Consider the following 17,296-nt stretch of genomic DNA (forward strand, 5'->3'; position numbering starts at 1 on the left):
AGCAAATATTCACTATCAAATCTTTTTTCAAAAGTTGTTAGACCTGCTGGTTAACATAATGGATAACTAATCTGTCAGTTCAGGTTCAGGTAACAGGGTTGACCTTAAAATGAGGCACAGATTGTTTTCTTTTTTAAACAATTAAAATTACTCATTTCCTTCAAATCAACACATTTATCTGACTTCTAATGTTTTGCCAAGAAATCTGCGCCATAACTTAAGGCGCCATTTTGTAACTGCGTTGTAGGCTACAAACGTACCTTAACTTTCATGATATTAGCAAATCACATGGCTTGTTCCAGCGACATTAGTCCCTTTTGGGTAGTGAAACTTGGTGAAAAAACCTCTTTGATTTCACCTAATGTACATTCTATCATGACGAGTACATGTTCAACTTAATAAGCCATGTTTTCCCATTTCAAGAAGTGAAATAAAGATAAAATAAATCCTTAGTGCGTATTAAGTGCCAAATAAAGTAACATGGGTTGCCATAACAGGGTTGACGATTTCATGTTAAATCAGCCATAAATCCCGCTGGCACAGTGGACGCGTTCATAATAAATAAAGTAACAGTTTTGACCATAACAGGTTAACGATTTCATGTCATAAATCCATCCGGCACAGTGGACGCGTCATAATACCCATAAAAATGGTTTCTACACCATTCATTTTTCTCACATTGTGAATTTGGCGTGATGTTTTTGAATAGCCGTGTAATTCTCTCTTGGATAAGGTGAGTTTTAGCAATATATTCACCTCAATTTACTCAATTCGTTATGATAATTACTGTTAAAGGGACCTTGTCGGAGAGAGATTTGTGCGGGTTATCAAAAACATCACGCCAGGGTAAGCCTACATGAAACACTGACCTCAAAAGTAGTTCTGAAATCCCAGATGGCAAAATGATGTGAAAAAACGATTGGAGCCATATCCGGGTATAAATGATTCAATACGCGTACTCAATGGAAGCTTTTTATGAGCAACAAGGTGGGCCAATTAAATGCAAACATCTGTCTATGTGTAACAGGGTTTACCTTAAAATGATTATCAGCACACTATTAAAGACTAGAGTTTCAGGTCACGTAAACAGGGTTGACCTTAAAATGATGATCACCACATATTAAACTAGAGTTCAGGTCAGTAACAGGGTTGACCTTAAAATAATTATCACCACATATTAAACTAGAGTTCAGGTCACGTAACAGGGTTTACCTTAAAATGATTATCACCCACATATAAACTAGGTTCAGGTCACGTAACAGGGTTGACCTTAAAATGATTATCACCACATATTAAAACTAGAGTTCAGGTCACGTAACAGGGTTGACCTTAAAAGATTATAACGCAGCATATTAAAACTAGAGTTCAGGTCACGTAACAGGGTTTACCTTAAAATGATTATCACCACATATTAAAACTAGAGTTCAGGTCACGTAACAGGGTTACTTAAAATGATGATCATGTGTCCTGTTTTTTAATAGGCTGGTAGAACGGGTTGCTTATGAGAGGCAACAAACCTTTGATATTTTTTGTAGAAATTGTACACCAATATTTCATTTTAAAAGCTTGTTATATTAAATGAAGTGCTCTTTAATATAGACCACATGGAACATTCTATAGATCTGATTTAGAATATGAATAAAGACGTACTAAAGTGGCAAAATTTCCTCTGTTTACTCTGGAAGATTTTAACCCACCTAACCCCAACATTTCTCCAAGTTTTCACCATGATTGTAAAGCCTTTGTTTATTTTGTTGCTTTAACAAAATCATTGCTAAAGATTATTATTTATTTCATGTGATTAGTGATTCATTTTAATGTAAAAAAGAAACAATCTGTCCCTCATTTTAAGGTCAACCCTGTTACGTGACCTGAACTCTAGTTCTAATATGTGGTGATAATTATTTTGATGTTATTTTTTTCAAAATAACATCTAATATTCAAATCATAGTGTAAAAGCAGGTGAGCTGGTTGCATTCTTTCTGGACATGTTCTGGTGTTTTGTGGTGGATAACTGAGTGGGTCAAGCATAACACGTCAACCCTATTACCCATAGATAGAATTTTTGCATTTAATTGGCCCACCTTCTTGCTCATAAAAAGCTTCCATTGAGTACCACAGTATGAATCATTATACCCGGATATGGTTCCAATATTTTTTCAGGTCCGTATTTCATGTAGGCTTACCCTGGCGTGATGTTTTGATAACCACACAAATCTCTCTCCTACAAGGTCACTTTTAAAAGTAATTATCATAACGAATTTATTAGAGTGAATTGAGAGAATTACACGGCTTACAAGAGAGAATTACACGGCTATCAAAACATCACGTCAAATTCACAATGTGAAAAATTAATGCGGTAAAAACCATTGGAACCATTTTTTATGGGTATTATGACGCGTCCACTGTGCCGGATGGATTTATGACATGAAATCGTTAACCCTGTTATGGTCAAAACTGTTACTTTATTTATTATGACGCGTCCACTGTGCCAGACGGGATTTATGGCTGATTTAACATGAAATCGTCAACACATGTTTGGTCACCATGGCTTACTTTATTGGCACTTACTGCACTAAGGATTTTTTAAATTATTCATCTTCTTGAAATGGGAAAACATGCTTATTAAGTTGAACATGTACTCTTCGTGACAGATGTAAAAATAGGTGAAATCAAAGAGGTTTTTTTTCACCAAGTTTCATTACCCAAAAGGGACTAATGTCGCGTGGAACAACCACGTGATTTGCTAATATCAGGAAGTGAAGGTACGTTTGTAGCTACAACGCAGTTACAAAATGGCGTTGAAGTTATGGGTGCGACATTTCTTGGGCAACATTAGAAGTCAAATAAATGTGTTGATTGAAGTGAAATTTGTATGTGAAAGTGCTGGGGACACAGGCTGCACGGAAATTGTAATTATTGATGGCAGTGGGTAACCAAATCATAGATTGCTTTCAAGGTAAAGACACAAACATTTTATTACATAATTGTGGATATTATAATGACAGAATAGTGAATATTATAATGACAGAATAGTGGATATTATAATGACAGAGTAGTGGATATTATAATGACAGAATACTGCATATTATAATGTGTATACTGAATACACAGTATCACTTCCTGAAGCTGCAACGTAACAAGGGTGTGTATTTACACAGGAGTCATCATTGTAGACAACCAGTAACCTAGCAGGCTTAAAAGGAATGCCTGTAAAAAAGAGGAAATCACATCACAGGATCTCTTTCCACTTCCCCTGAATGTTTCTGACCCCACAGAAGGTGTTGAACCAGAGACAATAGAGAAAGGAGATTCACTAAAAACACTACTAAGATACAGCTACGACCCCATTGAAGGTGACATTTTACACAGTTAAGGTGTGTGTGTGTTTGATCATAACAGCTTCCTTTTCAACTGAATAAGACCCTTTTCTATGTACTGAACACAACCCCTATTACTGTACTCCTTTACTGTATTGTCATATTCTGATCAATATTAAAACATTTACACCTCTCTTCTTCTCTTTTATTAGTCACATCTGTCACATGTACATTTCATTCAGTGGAATTGAGTTTATACAGAAACAATTTTGTTGTGTCAAGAATTTGGCAAAGAAACATTCTACAGACAACAATATTTTCAAACACCAAGAAGCCCAATAACAACAAGACAAATTATTTCTAAATGAAACCAGTTTTTACAACACAGTGTGGTGATTCATTCTATTAATGAATGACTCTAGTTGACAATGTCTGTCAACTTCAATGGTGTGTATTCATTAATATTTACAATCATATGTTTACACACTAGAGAGATATTCTACATTGTTGCTCCAGAGTGTCTTACTGAACCTTGATTAGAGGGAAACGCCATGTTGTATTTTTATTTTCTATTTGTATTTATTATGGATCCAAATTAACTGCTGCCAAGGCAGCATCTCTTCTTCCTGGGGTCCAGCAAAATTAAGGCAGTTTATACAATTTTAAAAACATTACAATACCCGGGACAGACAGCAGCACTCACAGCATATAAAGCCCAGCAGAGCCGCAGGATCAATCATAAAATAAAAGTATATAAAAACACGGTCAGCTTTACAAAAACAATGAACCTCTCGTTCAGCTTTCAGCTTCCAACGGCACCCAACAACAAACATAAGTCGCGCTCAGATGACGTCAGCAGGTCCAAGTTGTGTTTGACACAGGGACCTCCTGACACAGGGACACTGAGGAGTCATAAACCAGAAACCCTGGATAGAGGGGCTCAGTGAATGTGGTGTAGAATGTGTTCAGGTGGGTCAGTGTGTCAGAGGAGACTCTGTAGAAGGACAGAGTGCCGGCTGGCCAGTCCAGATACACTCCTACTCTGTGGGAGCTGGAGGAGGGGACGTCTATGGTCGTGTGATTATTATTGTGACAGACCTTGTAACTGTTGTCAGAGCAGACCAGACTCCAGGACTTGTCATTCCATCCAATCAGACTGTCCTCACCCTCTCCTCTCCTGCTGATTCCTTTATATGTCACTCCTATAGCAGCACTTAATCCACTCCACTCTACCTCCCAGTAACAGCACCCAGTCAGACCCTCTCTACACAGCACCTGCTTCCTGTAGTCAAATCTCTCTTGGTGATTAGGATACGGCTGCTCCTCTCTCCCCTCTCCTCCTCTCTCCGTCACCTTTCTGTTCTCCTCAGACAGAGAGAGGAGTCTGTTTACTGTGTTTGGGTCCAGTGTGAGATCACAGGCATCTGATGGATGAAACCAGACACAATATTAGAAATCAAAAGGAGAAGTTAAGGTAACTTGAGACTTGTTGAATGATCATATGCTATACTGTATGGTTTTATAAAACACACTTATTCACATTAATTACACACATACTCAAACACCTGTACGCATTGATGAACACACACTCACATCCTGAACACACACACATGCTGGACACACACACACACACACACGGGACACACACACACACACACACACACACACACACCTTCATGTATGCATGCATGAACACACACACATTTCTAATGTAACACATGCCACACACATACACAGACACAAACATTGTCAAAGCAACTCTTTATAAACGATGGTGTCCCTGATTTCTGCTTCTGTAGAACTACAGCTTATATTTAATATGATCAAGTAAGTCATGATGGTGGTCTTTGACTTTGACTTAACTTGAATTAAGACTTATTCTTAGTCATATTCTTCACAGCAGTCAACACTCACATTTTCTAAGCCCAGGATTCATTGTGTGCTCTCCACCATGTTCCACACTGTAGCGGTAAGCAGTAGAACGACAGTCATGAGTGATACACGTCAAACTCACACACTCACACACGTACACAAGCACAACACACACACACACACACACACACACAAAACACACACACACAACAACACACACACCACACACACACACACACAGCACACACACACACACACACACACACACACACCCTCACAGTCTGCATATAACTTTGTCCAAGTGTGATAAGAATATTTGTCTTAACTGGCCTGATAACTCAACATGTCTGATATGAACAATTGACATAAACCTCTACATACTTGAGTTTTCCTGTCTGCAGTGTGGGATCCTCCAGTCCAGCAGAGAGCAGTCTGACTCCTGAGTCTCCTGCTATTCTTTGGTGGTGAAAAAAGTGGCAGTAATATTTTTTAAACCTGCTCATACCTATTCATAATTAATGAATGTGTATTAAAGTACTCAAAGTATAGTATTTGGTCGCATATTCTTTGAACACGATGACTACATCAAGCCTGTGACTACCATGATTGAGAAAGATCATGAATGAATCATTAATAATAATGAGTGAGAGAGTTACAGAAGCTACAACAAACATACTAAACTTCACCATTAACCTCAAATAAAAGGTGACATTCTTGTACTGTCGTCTATTATAAAACATTTTATCTCAAATCTAAATTGCTGGAGTATAGAATCAATTTGAAAACTGTAAGCTTCACTGTCAAACACATATGGTGTGGACTATGTGTGCCTGCTAAACACATGTGGATCTGGTGAACAGTTATCAGCTTGTTGACCAACTACAGGAATATGACCTCAGAGTCTCGAGTTTACAGTGGGGATTCCCAGTCCAGCATAGAGGAGGCTTCACTCTGAATCCTCAGGTCATTGTTCCTCAGGTCCAGTTCTCTCAGGTGTGAGGGGTTTGACCTCAGAGCTGAGACCAGAGAAGCACAGCCCTTCTCTGTGACTTGGACAGCATGACAGCCTGCAAAGAGTTAAATCATATTAAACCACACTGCTATTCTTGGTGGTGAAAATAGTGGCCGTATATTTTTTTAACATATTCAGATATATCAGTGTCCTGAAACTGCCATATCTATTCATAAAATGAATGAGTGTATCATTATTGAAATTATCATAATTGCTAGTAGAGAGAAAAATGTATTGTATGAATATTTGAGTAAGACTGACCAGACCAGTTTAAGAAGCAGTATCAGTCAGAAGAGACATTGAGGTATCAGATTTAGATTGTATTGAGTATACAGTCCACACCATATCTATTTTGACAGTGAAGCTAACATTTTAAATGTGCTCTATACTCCAGCATATTTGGATTTTGAAATCAATGTTTTATATGATGTGGCCTCTTTCTCTTTCTCAATCTGACGCATATTTACCAATTCCCCCTTGTGAACTCCGGTCAAAACTGTAAGGCACAACTATTCCTCACCTGGAGGAGTCACCTGTGACAGTATTCATAAAGAGGAGGAGTGCTGCTCTAGGATCAGTGTGCCTGGGATATGCTGATCTTTGATGGAATACTGGTGGCATGTCAACACCTTAGAATTTCTGACATCTGGTAGGCCATTTTATACTTTCTGACTCTGGTAGGCCATATCTAAATTTCTGACATCTGGTAGACATATTAATAATTTATGACATCTGGTAGGTCATATATAATTTCTGACATATGGTAGGCCATATTCTAATTTCTGACATCTGGTAGGCCATATTATAACTTCTGACATCTGGTAGGCATATTAAATTTCTGACATCTGGTAGGCATATTATAATTTCTGACATCTGGTAGGCCTATTATAATTTCTGCATCTGGTAGGCCATATTATAATTCTGACATCTGGTAGGCCATATTATAATTTCTGACATCTGGTAGGTCATATTATAATTTCTGACATCTGGTAGAACATATTATAATTTCTGACATCTGGTAAGAACATATTATAATTTCTGACATCTGGTAGCCATATTATAATTCTGACATCTGGAACCCATTTGTTTGTCAACTATAGTTATATACATGCAGATTCTCTCTGTCATAATTGTTGAAGACTAAATAAAGTAGTGCTCAGCAGAATAATGTTTACATCAGAATAATGTTTTACATTGATAGACTAAATAAAGTAGTTCTCTCCAGAATAATGTTTTACATTGATAGACTAAATAAAGTAGTGCTCAGCAGAATAATGTTTTACATTGATAGAATGAATGCATTAGTAATCTAGTTAACGCGGGTAAAGTTGTCTGGTTTGTTTAGGGACACATTAACTCCAGAACAGTGAAAGATTGGTCCTGTGCAAAATGTCCAAATGTCATCAGTTTGACCCGTTTTAAGGAAATGAAAAGCTGAGAAAACTACTAAATACTTTTGATCTTGGGTGCATATTTTATGTAGTTGAAATACTGTCTGCTTGAATAACAGAATCAAAGATAACACATTACATGCCCATTCCCAAATAAACCATATTTCTCCACTCCTGTTCCCAAAGACAACATGTGCATTTGATGTATCATGCTTAATTCTGCAGGAGTTAATATCACACTACAGCTGAGAGGTTATAGGCCTACAGTCAGTATCCCTATTTTAGTTACTATTCCATTTAACCCAAATTAACTTCAAATAGGAATATTGTGTTTATTCATGGTTACAGGGATACTCGTGAGCGGGATATCAAAGGTGCAAGTTAACAGTTTATCCCGAAAAAAAACCTTAAGCAGAATATGAGCTACTATCATAACACTGTGCGAGTGTAAACGTGGTCACTGTTATAAAGTCTAGTCTACAGCAGGTGTTTACTGCCCAGTGTTGCCAACTAATTTTAAGGGTAAGTTGCTAGAGGCAGGTTGATTTGTTGCTAAATGATGTTGTGATGTCATTACGTAGAATACACAATAACGTTACTCAAATTGGCAGGCCATTTCAACGAAAAATATGATTTGACATTTGTTCAGGTACAGACTCCCACTCTTTTCTGTTCTTCTGGCTGTACAATTTTGATTGAGACATGTTGTAAGTTCTGTTCAAGATCAAACATTCGTGACCAACTATATTCATTGGGTTTGGCTCGTCTAACCCGTACTACTGCAGTCAGCTAACAATGATTTGCAATTTGCTGTAATTGCTGCAGGCCTGCTGCTGCCTGTGCACGAGGTGAGCGCCTGCTGCTGACGTCACTCACAATGCACTTTTGCAGCCAGGCACGTGTGTTGTGACTGAGTGTGTGACAGAGAACATCGTTTTTGTCTCATTTAGAGGGTAAATGCGTGCATTTTAGCATTTGAGTCACTTTTCAAAAGTTGCTAAAAGTTCAAAATACATTTTTAAAAGTAGCTAAATTTGTTGCTAGGTGCTGTTTGAAAAAAAAGTTGCCAGGGTAGTCTGAAAAGTTGCTAAATCTAGCAACAAAATTGCTAAGTTGGCATCACTGTTACTGCCATCTAGTGGAACATACCAATTAAACACATTTATGAGGGTGTGGAGACGGCTGAGAGGAAAGTACATTTGTTGTTTTGTACAGGATCCATTTTGAGACGACAGCAGAAACCACTATTTGGAGAGTAAAACATAAAGTAAGTATTTCTGAACAATCTATTCTAAAGGACAGAGTCAGAGAATGAATATCTGGAATGAGATATTACTAGTTAGTAGAACTGCTACTTGATCTTAGTTGCTGACAAACAGGAGTTTATCAGTCAAAAGTCTGGTAAAGATGGGGGAGCTGTTAAATTATCGGGTTTAATGTTTATCTCAGGGTTTCTTAATATTTTGGTTATTGCCCAGCACTTGCACACCTGATTCATAGCCCAGCACTTGCACACCTGATTCAACTAATCATAAAATATTTTAAGACAGTTTAATATTTAAGGCATATAAATGAACATTCTCAAATTAAAACATGTTTGGTTTGTAGGCTTGTTTACAATTATATACTTAGAGTAATTCACGTTTCTTGATGAAAAAACTCAACTAAATCTGGTCTCGAGTAAATTATACATTTAGCTAAAATAATGTATTGAAGATTGACTACAAATAATAAAATAAGCTGAAGATTCGAAACAATGTCACTATTTACTGCATGCGACTCACTGTTAGCTCCACCCTCTGGTTACTGTTGTTATATAAAGGAGTGACGTCATGACGACAGTTGAAACTGAACATAAAGTATCTGTGCAGGGTACAGGTCGTCTCCTCTAACTTTTGTTTTATTTACATGGAAAAGGCCTCTTATCGTCGCACTCACATAGGCCAAGGCTCCGTTCACTCCCTCTCTCTCTCCTCAGCAAGCAGCAGGCGCACTTGGAGTGAGCAGCCTGAACCAGTTTCACGTTTTATTGAGTTGCAATTGGCTGACACAGAAAACAAACTCGCATAGTTTTAAATTCATTCGATTTTTCTTGAAGGTTGGGTGATTTCTTGAAATTCATTGTTATAACATTTTCAAACACCCAGCACTAGAAACAGATCAGGGATGGGCAAGCAGAATTTTCTTCCAGCCCTATTTTAAACATATAGTTCACACTAATTACAAAATATAAAATGTTTGTGTACTAAGCAGTCTATGGACAAGCAGACTGCAATCTATGATTTGGTTACTCACTGCCACCAACCATTAATATAACAATTTCCTGTGTAGAACCTTGTTGTAGTGGTAACACTCTCTGGCATGTGTAGAACCTTGGTGTAGTGGTAACACTCTCTGGCATGTGTAGAACCTTGTTGTAGTGGTAACACTCTCTGGATGTGTAGAACCTTATGTAGTGGTAACCTCTCTGAGATGTGTAGAACTTGTTGTAGTGGAACACTCTCTGGCATGTGTAGAACTTGGTGTAGTGGTAACACTCTCTGGCATGTGTAGAACCTTTTGTAGTGGTAACACTCTCTGGCATTGTTAGAACCTTGTGTAGTGGTAACACTCTCTGGCATGTGTAGAACCTTGGTGTCAGTGGTAACACTCTCGGAATGTGTAGAACCTTGTGTAGTGGTAACACTCTCTGATGTGTGAAACCTTTTGTAGTGGTAACTCTCTGCATGTGTAGAACCTTGGTTAGTGGTAACACTCTCTGACATGTGTAGAACCTTGTTGTAGTGGTAACACTCTCTGGCATGTGTAGAACCTTATTGTAGTGGTAACACTCTCTGGATGTGTAAAAACTTGTTGTAGTGGTACACCTCTCTGCATGTGTAGAACCTTGTTGAGTGGTAACACTCTCTGGATGTGTAGAACCTTTGGTGTAGTGGTAACACTCTCTGGCATGTGTAGAACCTTGGTGTAAGTGGTAACACTCTCTGCTGTGTAGAACCTTGTGTAGTGGTAACACTCTCTGGCATGTGTAGAACCTTGGTGTAGTGGTAACACTCTCTGGCATGTGTAGACCTTGGTGTAGTGGTAACACTCTCTGGCATGTGTAGAACCTTGTTGTAGTGGTAACACTCTGGCATGTGTAGAACCTTGTTGTAGTGGTAACACTCTCTGACATGTGTAGAACCTTGGTGTAGTGTCTAACACTCTAGAATGTGTAGAACTTAATCAGTTTTATAACATTTTTTACCAGCATGTCACATGTGCAACAAGAGGGGGGAAAAAAATCTAGACCTTCCTTTACTCCACACACAGAGATGATACAAGCTCTCCCCCGCCCTCCAATTGGCAAATCTGACCATAATTCTATCCTCCTGATTCCTGCTTACAACAAAAACTAAAGGAGGAAGTACCAGTGACTCGCTCAATACGGAAGTGGTCAGATGACGCGGATGCTATGCTACAGGACTGTTTTGCTAGCACAGACTGGAATATGTTCCGGGATTCATCCAATGGCATTGAGGAGTATACCACCTAAGTCATCGGCTTCATCAATAAGTGCATTGACGACGTCGTCCCCACAGTGACCGTACATACATATCCCAACCAGAAGCCATGGATTACAGGCAACATCCGCATCGAGCTAAAGGCTAGAGCTGCTGCTTTCAAGGAGCGGGACACTAATCCGGACGCCTATAAGAAATCCTGCTATGCCCTCAGACGAACCATCAAACAAGCAAAGCATCAATACAGGATTAAGATTGAATCCTACTACACCGGCTCTGACACTCGTCAGATGTGGCAAGGCTTGAAAACTATTACGGACTACAAAGTGAAACCCAGACGCGAGCTGCCCAGTGACGCAAACCTACCAGATGAGCTAAATGCCTTTTATGCTCACTTCGAGGAAAGCAACACTGAAGCATGCACGAGAGCACCAGCTGTTCTGGATGAATTTTGATAACGCTCTCGGGAGCCGATGTGAGCAAGACCTTTAAACAGGTCAACATTCACAAAGCCGCGGGCCAGATGGATTACCAGGACGTGTACTCAAAGCATGCACGGACCAACTGGCAAGTGTCTTCGCTGACATTTTCAACCTCTCCCTGACTGAGTCTGTAATGTTTCAAGCAGACCACCATAGTCCCTGTGTCCAAGGAAGCAAAGGTAACCTGCCTAAATGATTACGCCCGTAGCTTTGAAAGGCTGGTCATGCCTCACATCAACAGCATCCCGGATACCCTAGACCCACTCGCAAACCGCCCCAACAGATCCACAGATGACGCAATCTCAATCGCACTCCACACTGCCCTTTCCCACCTGGACAAAAGTAACACCTTTGTGAGAATGCTGTTCACTGACTACAGCTCAGTGTTCAACACCATAGTGCCCTCAAAGCTCATCACTAAGCTAAGGACCCTGGGACTAAACACCTCCATCTTCAACTGGATCCTGGACTTCCTGACGGGCCGCCCGCAGGTGGTAAGGGTAGGCAACAACACATCTGCCATGCTGATCCTCAACACTGGGGCCCCTCAGGAGTGTGTACTTAGTCCCCTCCTGTATTCCCTGTTCATCCACGACTGCGTGGCCAAACACGACTCCCACCCCATCATTAAGTTTGCTGACGACACAATAGTGGTAGGCCTGATCACCGACAACGATGAGACAGCCTCAAGGGAGGAGGTCAGAGAACTGGCAGTGTGGTGCCATGACAACAACCTCTCCCTTAATGTGAGCCAGACGAAGGAGCTGATCGTGGACTACAAGAAAAGGTGGGCCGAACAGGCCCCCATTAACATCAACGGGGCTGTAGTGGAGCGGGTCGAGAGTTTCATGTTCCTTGGTGTCCACAACGATCTATCATGGTCCAAGCACACCAAGACAGTCGTGAAGAGGGCACGACAAAACCTTTTTCCCCTCAGGAGACTGAAAAGATTTGGCATGGGTCTCCAGATCCTCAAAAGGTTCTACAGCTGCACCATTGAGAGCATCCTGACCGGTTGCATCACCGCCTGGTATGGCAACTGCTCGGCATCTGAGGCGCTACAGAGGGTAGTGCATCACTGGGGCCAAGCTTCCTGCAATCCAGGACCTATATAATAGGCGGTGTCAGAGGAAAGCCCATAAAATTGTCAGAGACTCCAGTCACCCAAGTTATAGACTGTTTTCTCTGCTACCGCACGGCAAGTGGTACCGGAGCGCCAAGTCTAGGACCAAAAGGCTCCTTAACAGCTTCTACCCCCAAGCCATAAGACTGCTGAACAATTAATCAAATGGCCACCGGACTATTACATTGACCCTTCTAGGGGTTGTGCCAGTGGGCAATGACATTCACATAGCAAATCTCACGCCAAGCTTTTTTCAAAAGTTGGCAACCCTGTTCACTGCTACTCGTCTCAATTTTTGTGACATTATGCAAATATTTCGTAAAAGGGGGGAGGGGACCGCATCGGACATGGTGTGAATGGTTTTGTGTGTCAAAATCGGAATCCTTATTTTTTTATCGAATTGGGACAAATAAATCGCTACATCAAAAAGTACTCGTTTCATGGAACGACCCCGGCTGTGCCCAAGACATACTATTATAAATGTGAGTCGTCGTTAGCTCTATATAGGGTGCCGTGTATAGGTGACTTCAAATCGGAGCCACAACTCGACTGTGTGGTGACCAGGTTGCTCGGGTAGACAGCGCCCAAGACACGTTTCTCCTTAACCTACCACAGCCCAGTTATAGGCGCCGGTTTGGAGAAAAGTTAGGTTCCGACGGTTGCTATACAGATATCCACACAAACAATCCGGACGAGGAATGTGTCACGGATTCTAGATGTGCCTTCAGTAATAGGTTTTTCGGAAACAATTGGTAACCCCCTGAAATGTTTTGCCGAATAGCAGCCCTATTTTTACGGCCTCCACATTGTACCTGTGGCACTCCAGGAACAACATCCTGCAGTACCTGTGGCACTCCAGAACAGGGTTGACTTCCCTGGTGTAGAAGGTTGGCTCCCGAGTGGCGAAGCGGTCTAAGGCACGGCATCTCAGTGCAAGAGGTGTCACTGCAGTCTCTGGTTCGATTCCAGGCTGCATCACATCTGGCTGTGATTGGGAGTCCAATAGGGCGGTTCACAATTGGCCAGCGTCGTCTGAGTTTGGCTGGGGCAGCCGTCATTGTAAATAAGAATTTGTTCTTAACTGACTGCCTAGTTACATTTTTTAAAAGCTCCTGTGAGGATGATAAGTTGTTGGAACGTTCAATAGTCTCAGGCTTGTGATATGGTCCTTTATCATTGTACGACCTGATGCTCTAAAATTCAAAAGAAAATGTGATTTTGTATACGATGATTGTTTTAGTCAATATTTACAGTATTGTTGGTAAATGTTTTATTTCTAATAGATGTTATGAATAATAGAGAACAATTGATATCAAGACTATCTTGTAACTTGTTAACCACAACCAACATGTTGATCTCTGTTTAGGGCTCAGTGCTCCAAAATGAGTCTCTCTGGGGAGAGAGAGGAGGGGGGCCCTGCTTCTAAAGGAGTTCTCTGGGGAGAGAGAGGAGGGGGCCCTGCCTCTAAAAGGAGTCTCTCTGGGGAAGAGAGGAGGAGGGCCCTGCCTCTAAAAGGAGTCTCTCTGGGGAGAGAGGAGGGGGGCCCTGCTCTAAAAGGAGTCTCTCAGGGGAACATGACACCAAAGCTAAGAGTAAGATGAAATATTTCAAATGACAAATAAATATATATTTAATAATTAAGTTCCCCAGCTGAGCTCAGAGTAAATGAGACAAATGCTTACCGTAATACTGTATGACTACAAACATCATTCAAATTTCAGAATTTCATAATCAACCTTTCAACTCTCCTATTGCTAACACCTCAATATCTGTGTTCAATATCTGCTGATGTAAAAAGGGCTTTATAAATTAATTTGATTGATACTATACTGATGATACTATTACTACCTGTACCACAGCAGTCTCCAACGCTACCAGGCTGTATCACAAACGGCTGTGATTGGGAGTCTCATAGGGCGCGCACAATTGGCCAGTGTCGTCTGTGTTTGGCCAGCGTAGACCGTCATTGTAAATAAGAAATGTTTTTAAATGTTTTTAAAAAGAATTTGTTCTTAACTGACTTGCCTCTGTTAGGTTCTAATAAGTGCGCGTTTATCTCAGTTCGCTGGTCACGATGGCAACACCCACCCGTAGCACGCGCTCCAGCAGGTGTATCTCACTGATCATCCTAAAGCCAAAACCTCATTTGGCCGCCTTCCTTACAGTTCTCTGCTGCCTGCGACTGGAACGAATTGCAAAAATCTCTGAGTTGGAGACTTATCTCCTCAACAACTTTAAACATGTGCTATCTGAGCAGCTAACCGATCGCTGCAGCTGTACATAGTCCATCGGTATATAGCCACCCAATTTACCTACCTCATCCCATACTGTTTTTATTTTATTTACTTTCTGCTCTTTTGCACACCAATATCTCTACTTGCACATGATCATCTGATGATTTATCACCCCAGTGTTAATCTGCTAAATTGTAATTATTCGCTCTATGGCCTATTTATTGCCTACCTCCTCATGCCTTTTGCACACATTGTATATAGATTCTCTTTTTTTCTTTTTTTCCCCTACTATGTTATTGACTTGTTTATTGTTTACTCCATGTGTAACTCTGTGTTTGTCTGTTCACACTGCTATGCTTATCTTGGCCAGGTCGCAGTTGCAAATGAGAACTTGTTCTCAACTAGCCTACCTGGTTAAATAAAAGGTGAAAAAAAAAAAAAAAAATCAGAGTAAATAACTCACGGACGCTAGAGAAGCTTAACCAAATGTAATTCTTCCCAAAGGGTCGACACAGCTGTATTCAGACAGACATGTTCCCTCCATTACAAGTATATATACCCCACTTTAGACACTCCTCCTTCTCTCCAACCCTTACATCTTCTGGTTCCACAGGAAGAGGGTAACAGGATACTAAACCCTTATTACTCCCTTCAGGGGATCTGACCTCCTGACCTCAACCCCTCCTTCCCCTAATCCACAGATGTCCTCTCGTATCACCTATCACACTCCCGTGACTCCCTCCCGTCCACCCAGCACATTTCATAGCCACTCTCTCTTTCTACATAGAACCATTAACTTCTCACTCCTTAATATACTATGCGTCTGATCTATCATGTCTTTAATATCTCACTGTAAAAAATCACTGTATGTTTGCCAGGGTCCAGCAGAAGAGACCAGACTCACCTGGACCCAGCTGTGTGTCCATGAAGAGTGACCGGTCTATGGAGCAGCCACTCAAATTCAGAAAAGGAGATTGTACCACTGATCCAGGGTAAGAACTGAAAAATGTGGCAGTGTTTTACCTACCACTACTACTATTACTACTGCTACCGCTACTACTACCACCACTACTACCACCATTACTACTTTACCTTTATTTAACTAGGCAAGTCAGTTAAGAACAAATTCTTATTTTCAATGACGGCCTAGGAACAGTGGGTTTACTGCCTAGTTCAGGGGCAGAACAACAGATTTTTACCTTGTCAGCTCAGGGATTCGATCTTGCAACCTTGTGGTTACTAGTCCAACGCTCTAACCACTAGGCTAGCTGCCGCCCCATTTGCCCATTTGCTAATACTACCACTACTATTACTACTATTGCCACTACTCCTGCTAGTCCTACTGCTGCTGCTACTGCTATTACTGCTACTACTAGTGCTGCTACTACTGCTATCACTACCACCACTGTTACTACTACTACTAATACTTTTACTGCTACTACTACTACTACTACTGCTGCTGCTACTACTACTACCACTACTAGGTGGATTCCTCTTGGTTTTTAAACTGAGATAAAAAAAATCACTGTACGTTTGCCAGGGTCCAGCAAAAGAGACCAGACTCACCTGAACCCAGGTGTGTGTCCATGAAGAGTGACCGGTCTATGGAGCTACCACTCAAATTCAGAAAAGGAGATTGTACCACTGATCCAGGGTAAGAACTGAAACATGTGGCAGTGTTTTACATACTACTACTACTACTACTGCTGCCACTACTACTGGTACTACCACTACTACTACTACTACCACTGCTACTACTACTACTGCTATTACTTTTACTGCTACTACTGCTAATGCTGCTACTAATGCTACTACTACTACTACAACTAATGCTACTACTACTACTGCTACTAATACAACTACTAATGCTGCTACTAATGCTACTACTACAACTACAACTAATGCTACTACTACTACTGCTACTAATACTACTACTAATGATGCTACTACTTCTACTGCTACTACTAATACTACTACTAATGCTACTGCCAGTGGTGGAAAAAGTACAGTGTTGTCATACTTGAGTAAAATTAATGACTTAAACCACTACTACCACCACCACCACGACTACCACCACCACCACGACTACCACCACCACCACTACCACTACAACTACCACTACTACCACCACAACTACTACTACTACTGCTACTACCACCACCACAACTACTACTACTGCTACTACCACCACCACAACTACCACTATTACTACTACCACCACAACCACTGGTCAGTAGTGGTGGTGGTAGTGGTGGTAGTAGTGATGGTGTTGGTGGTAGTCGTGGTGGTGTTGGTGTAGTCATGTGGTAGTGGTAGTGGTGGTAGTAGTGGTGGTAGTCGTGGTGGTGGTGGTAGTAGT

The 17,296-nt window shown here is 40.8% G+C and overlaps 1 protein-coding gene across 1 annotated transcript; it reads right to left on the bottom strand.

The window, feature by feature from the left end:
• Positions 1-2,960: 2,960 nt before the first annotated feature.
• LOC139026456 (stonustoxin subunit beta-like) lies at positions 2,961-5,282 on the bottom strand. The gene is made up of 2 exons (XM_070441801.1): positions 5,235-5,282; positions 2,961-4,744 (listed from the first exon to the last, which is right to left on the bottom strand). Exons 1-2 carry the CDS (start codon positions 5,254-5,256, stop codon positions 4,173-4,175), a joined length of 594 nt encoding a protein of 197 aa, XP_070297902.1. The 5' UTR covers positions 5,257-5,282; the 3' UTR covers positions 2,961-4,172.
• Between the last annotated feature and the right edge of the window lie 12,014 nt (positions 5,283-17,296).

Source organism: Salvelinus sp. IW2-2015, unplaced genomic scaffold, assembly GCF_002910315.2.
Source record: "Salvelinus sp. IW2-2015 unplaced genomic scaffold, ASM291031v2 Un_scaffold4827, whole genome shotgun sequence".
Taxonomy (NCBI): domain Eukaryota; kingdom Metazoa; phylum Chordata; class Actinopteri; order Salmoniformes; family Salmonidae; genus Salvelinus; species Salvelinus sp. IW2-2015.

What these genes read in the sequence shown, in the direction of transcription:
- LOC139026456 (XM_070441801.1), bottom strand. Translation starts at nt 5,256, where the DNA reads ATGAATCCTGGGCTTAGAAAAT. An exon ending in GAATCCTGGGCTTAGAAAAT is followed by an intron (nt 4,745 to 5,234) that starts GTGAGTGTTGAC and finishes TTCATCCATCAG; the next exon opens with ATGCCTGTGATCTCACACTG.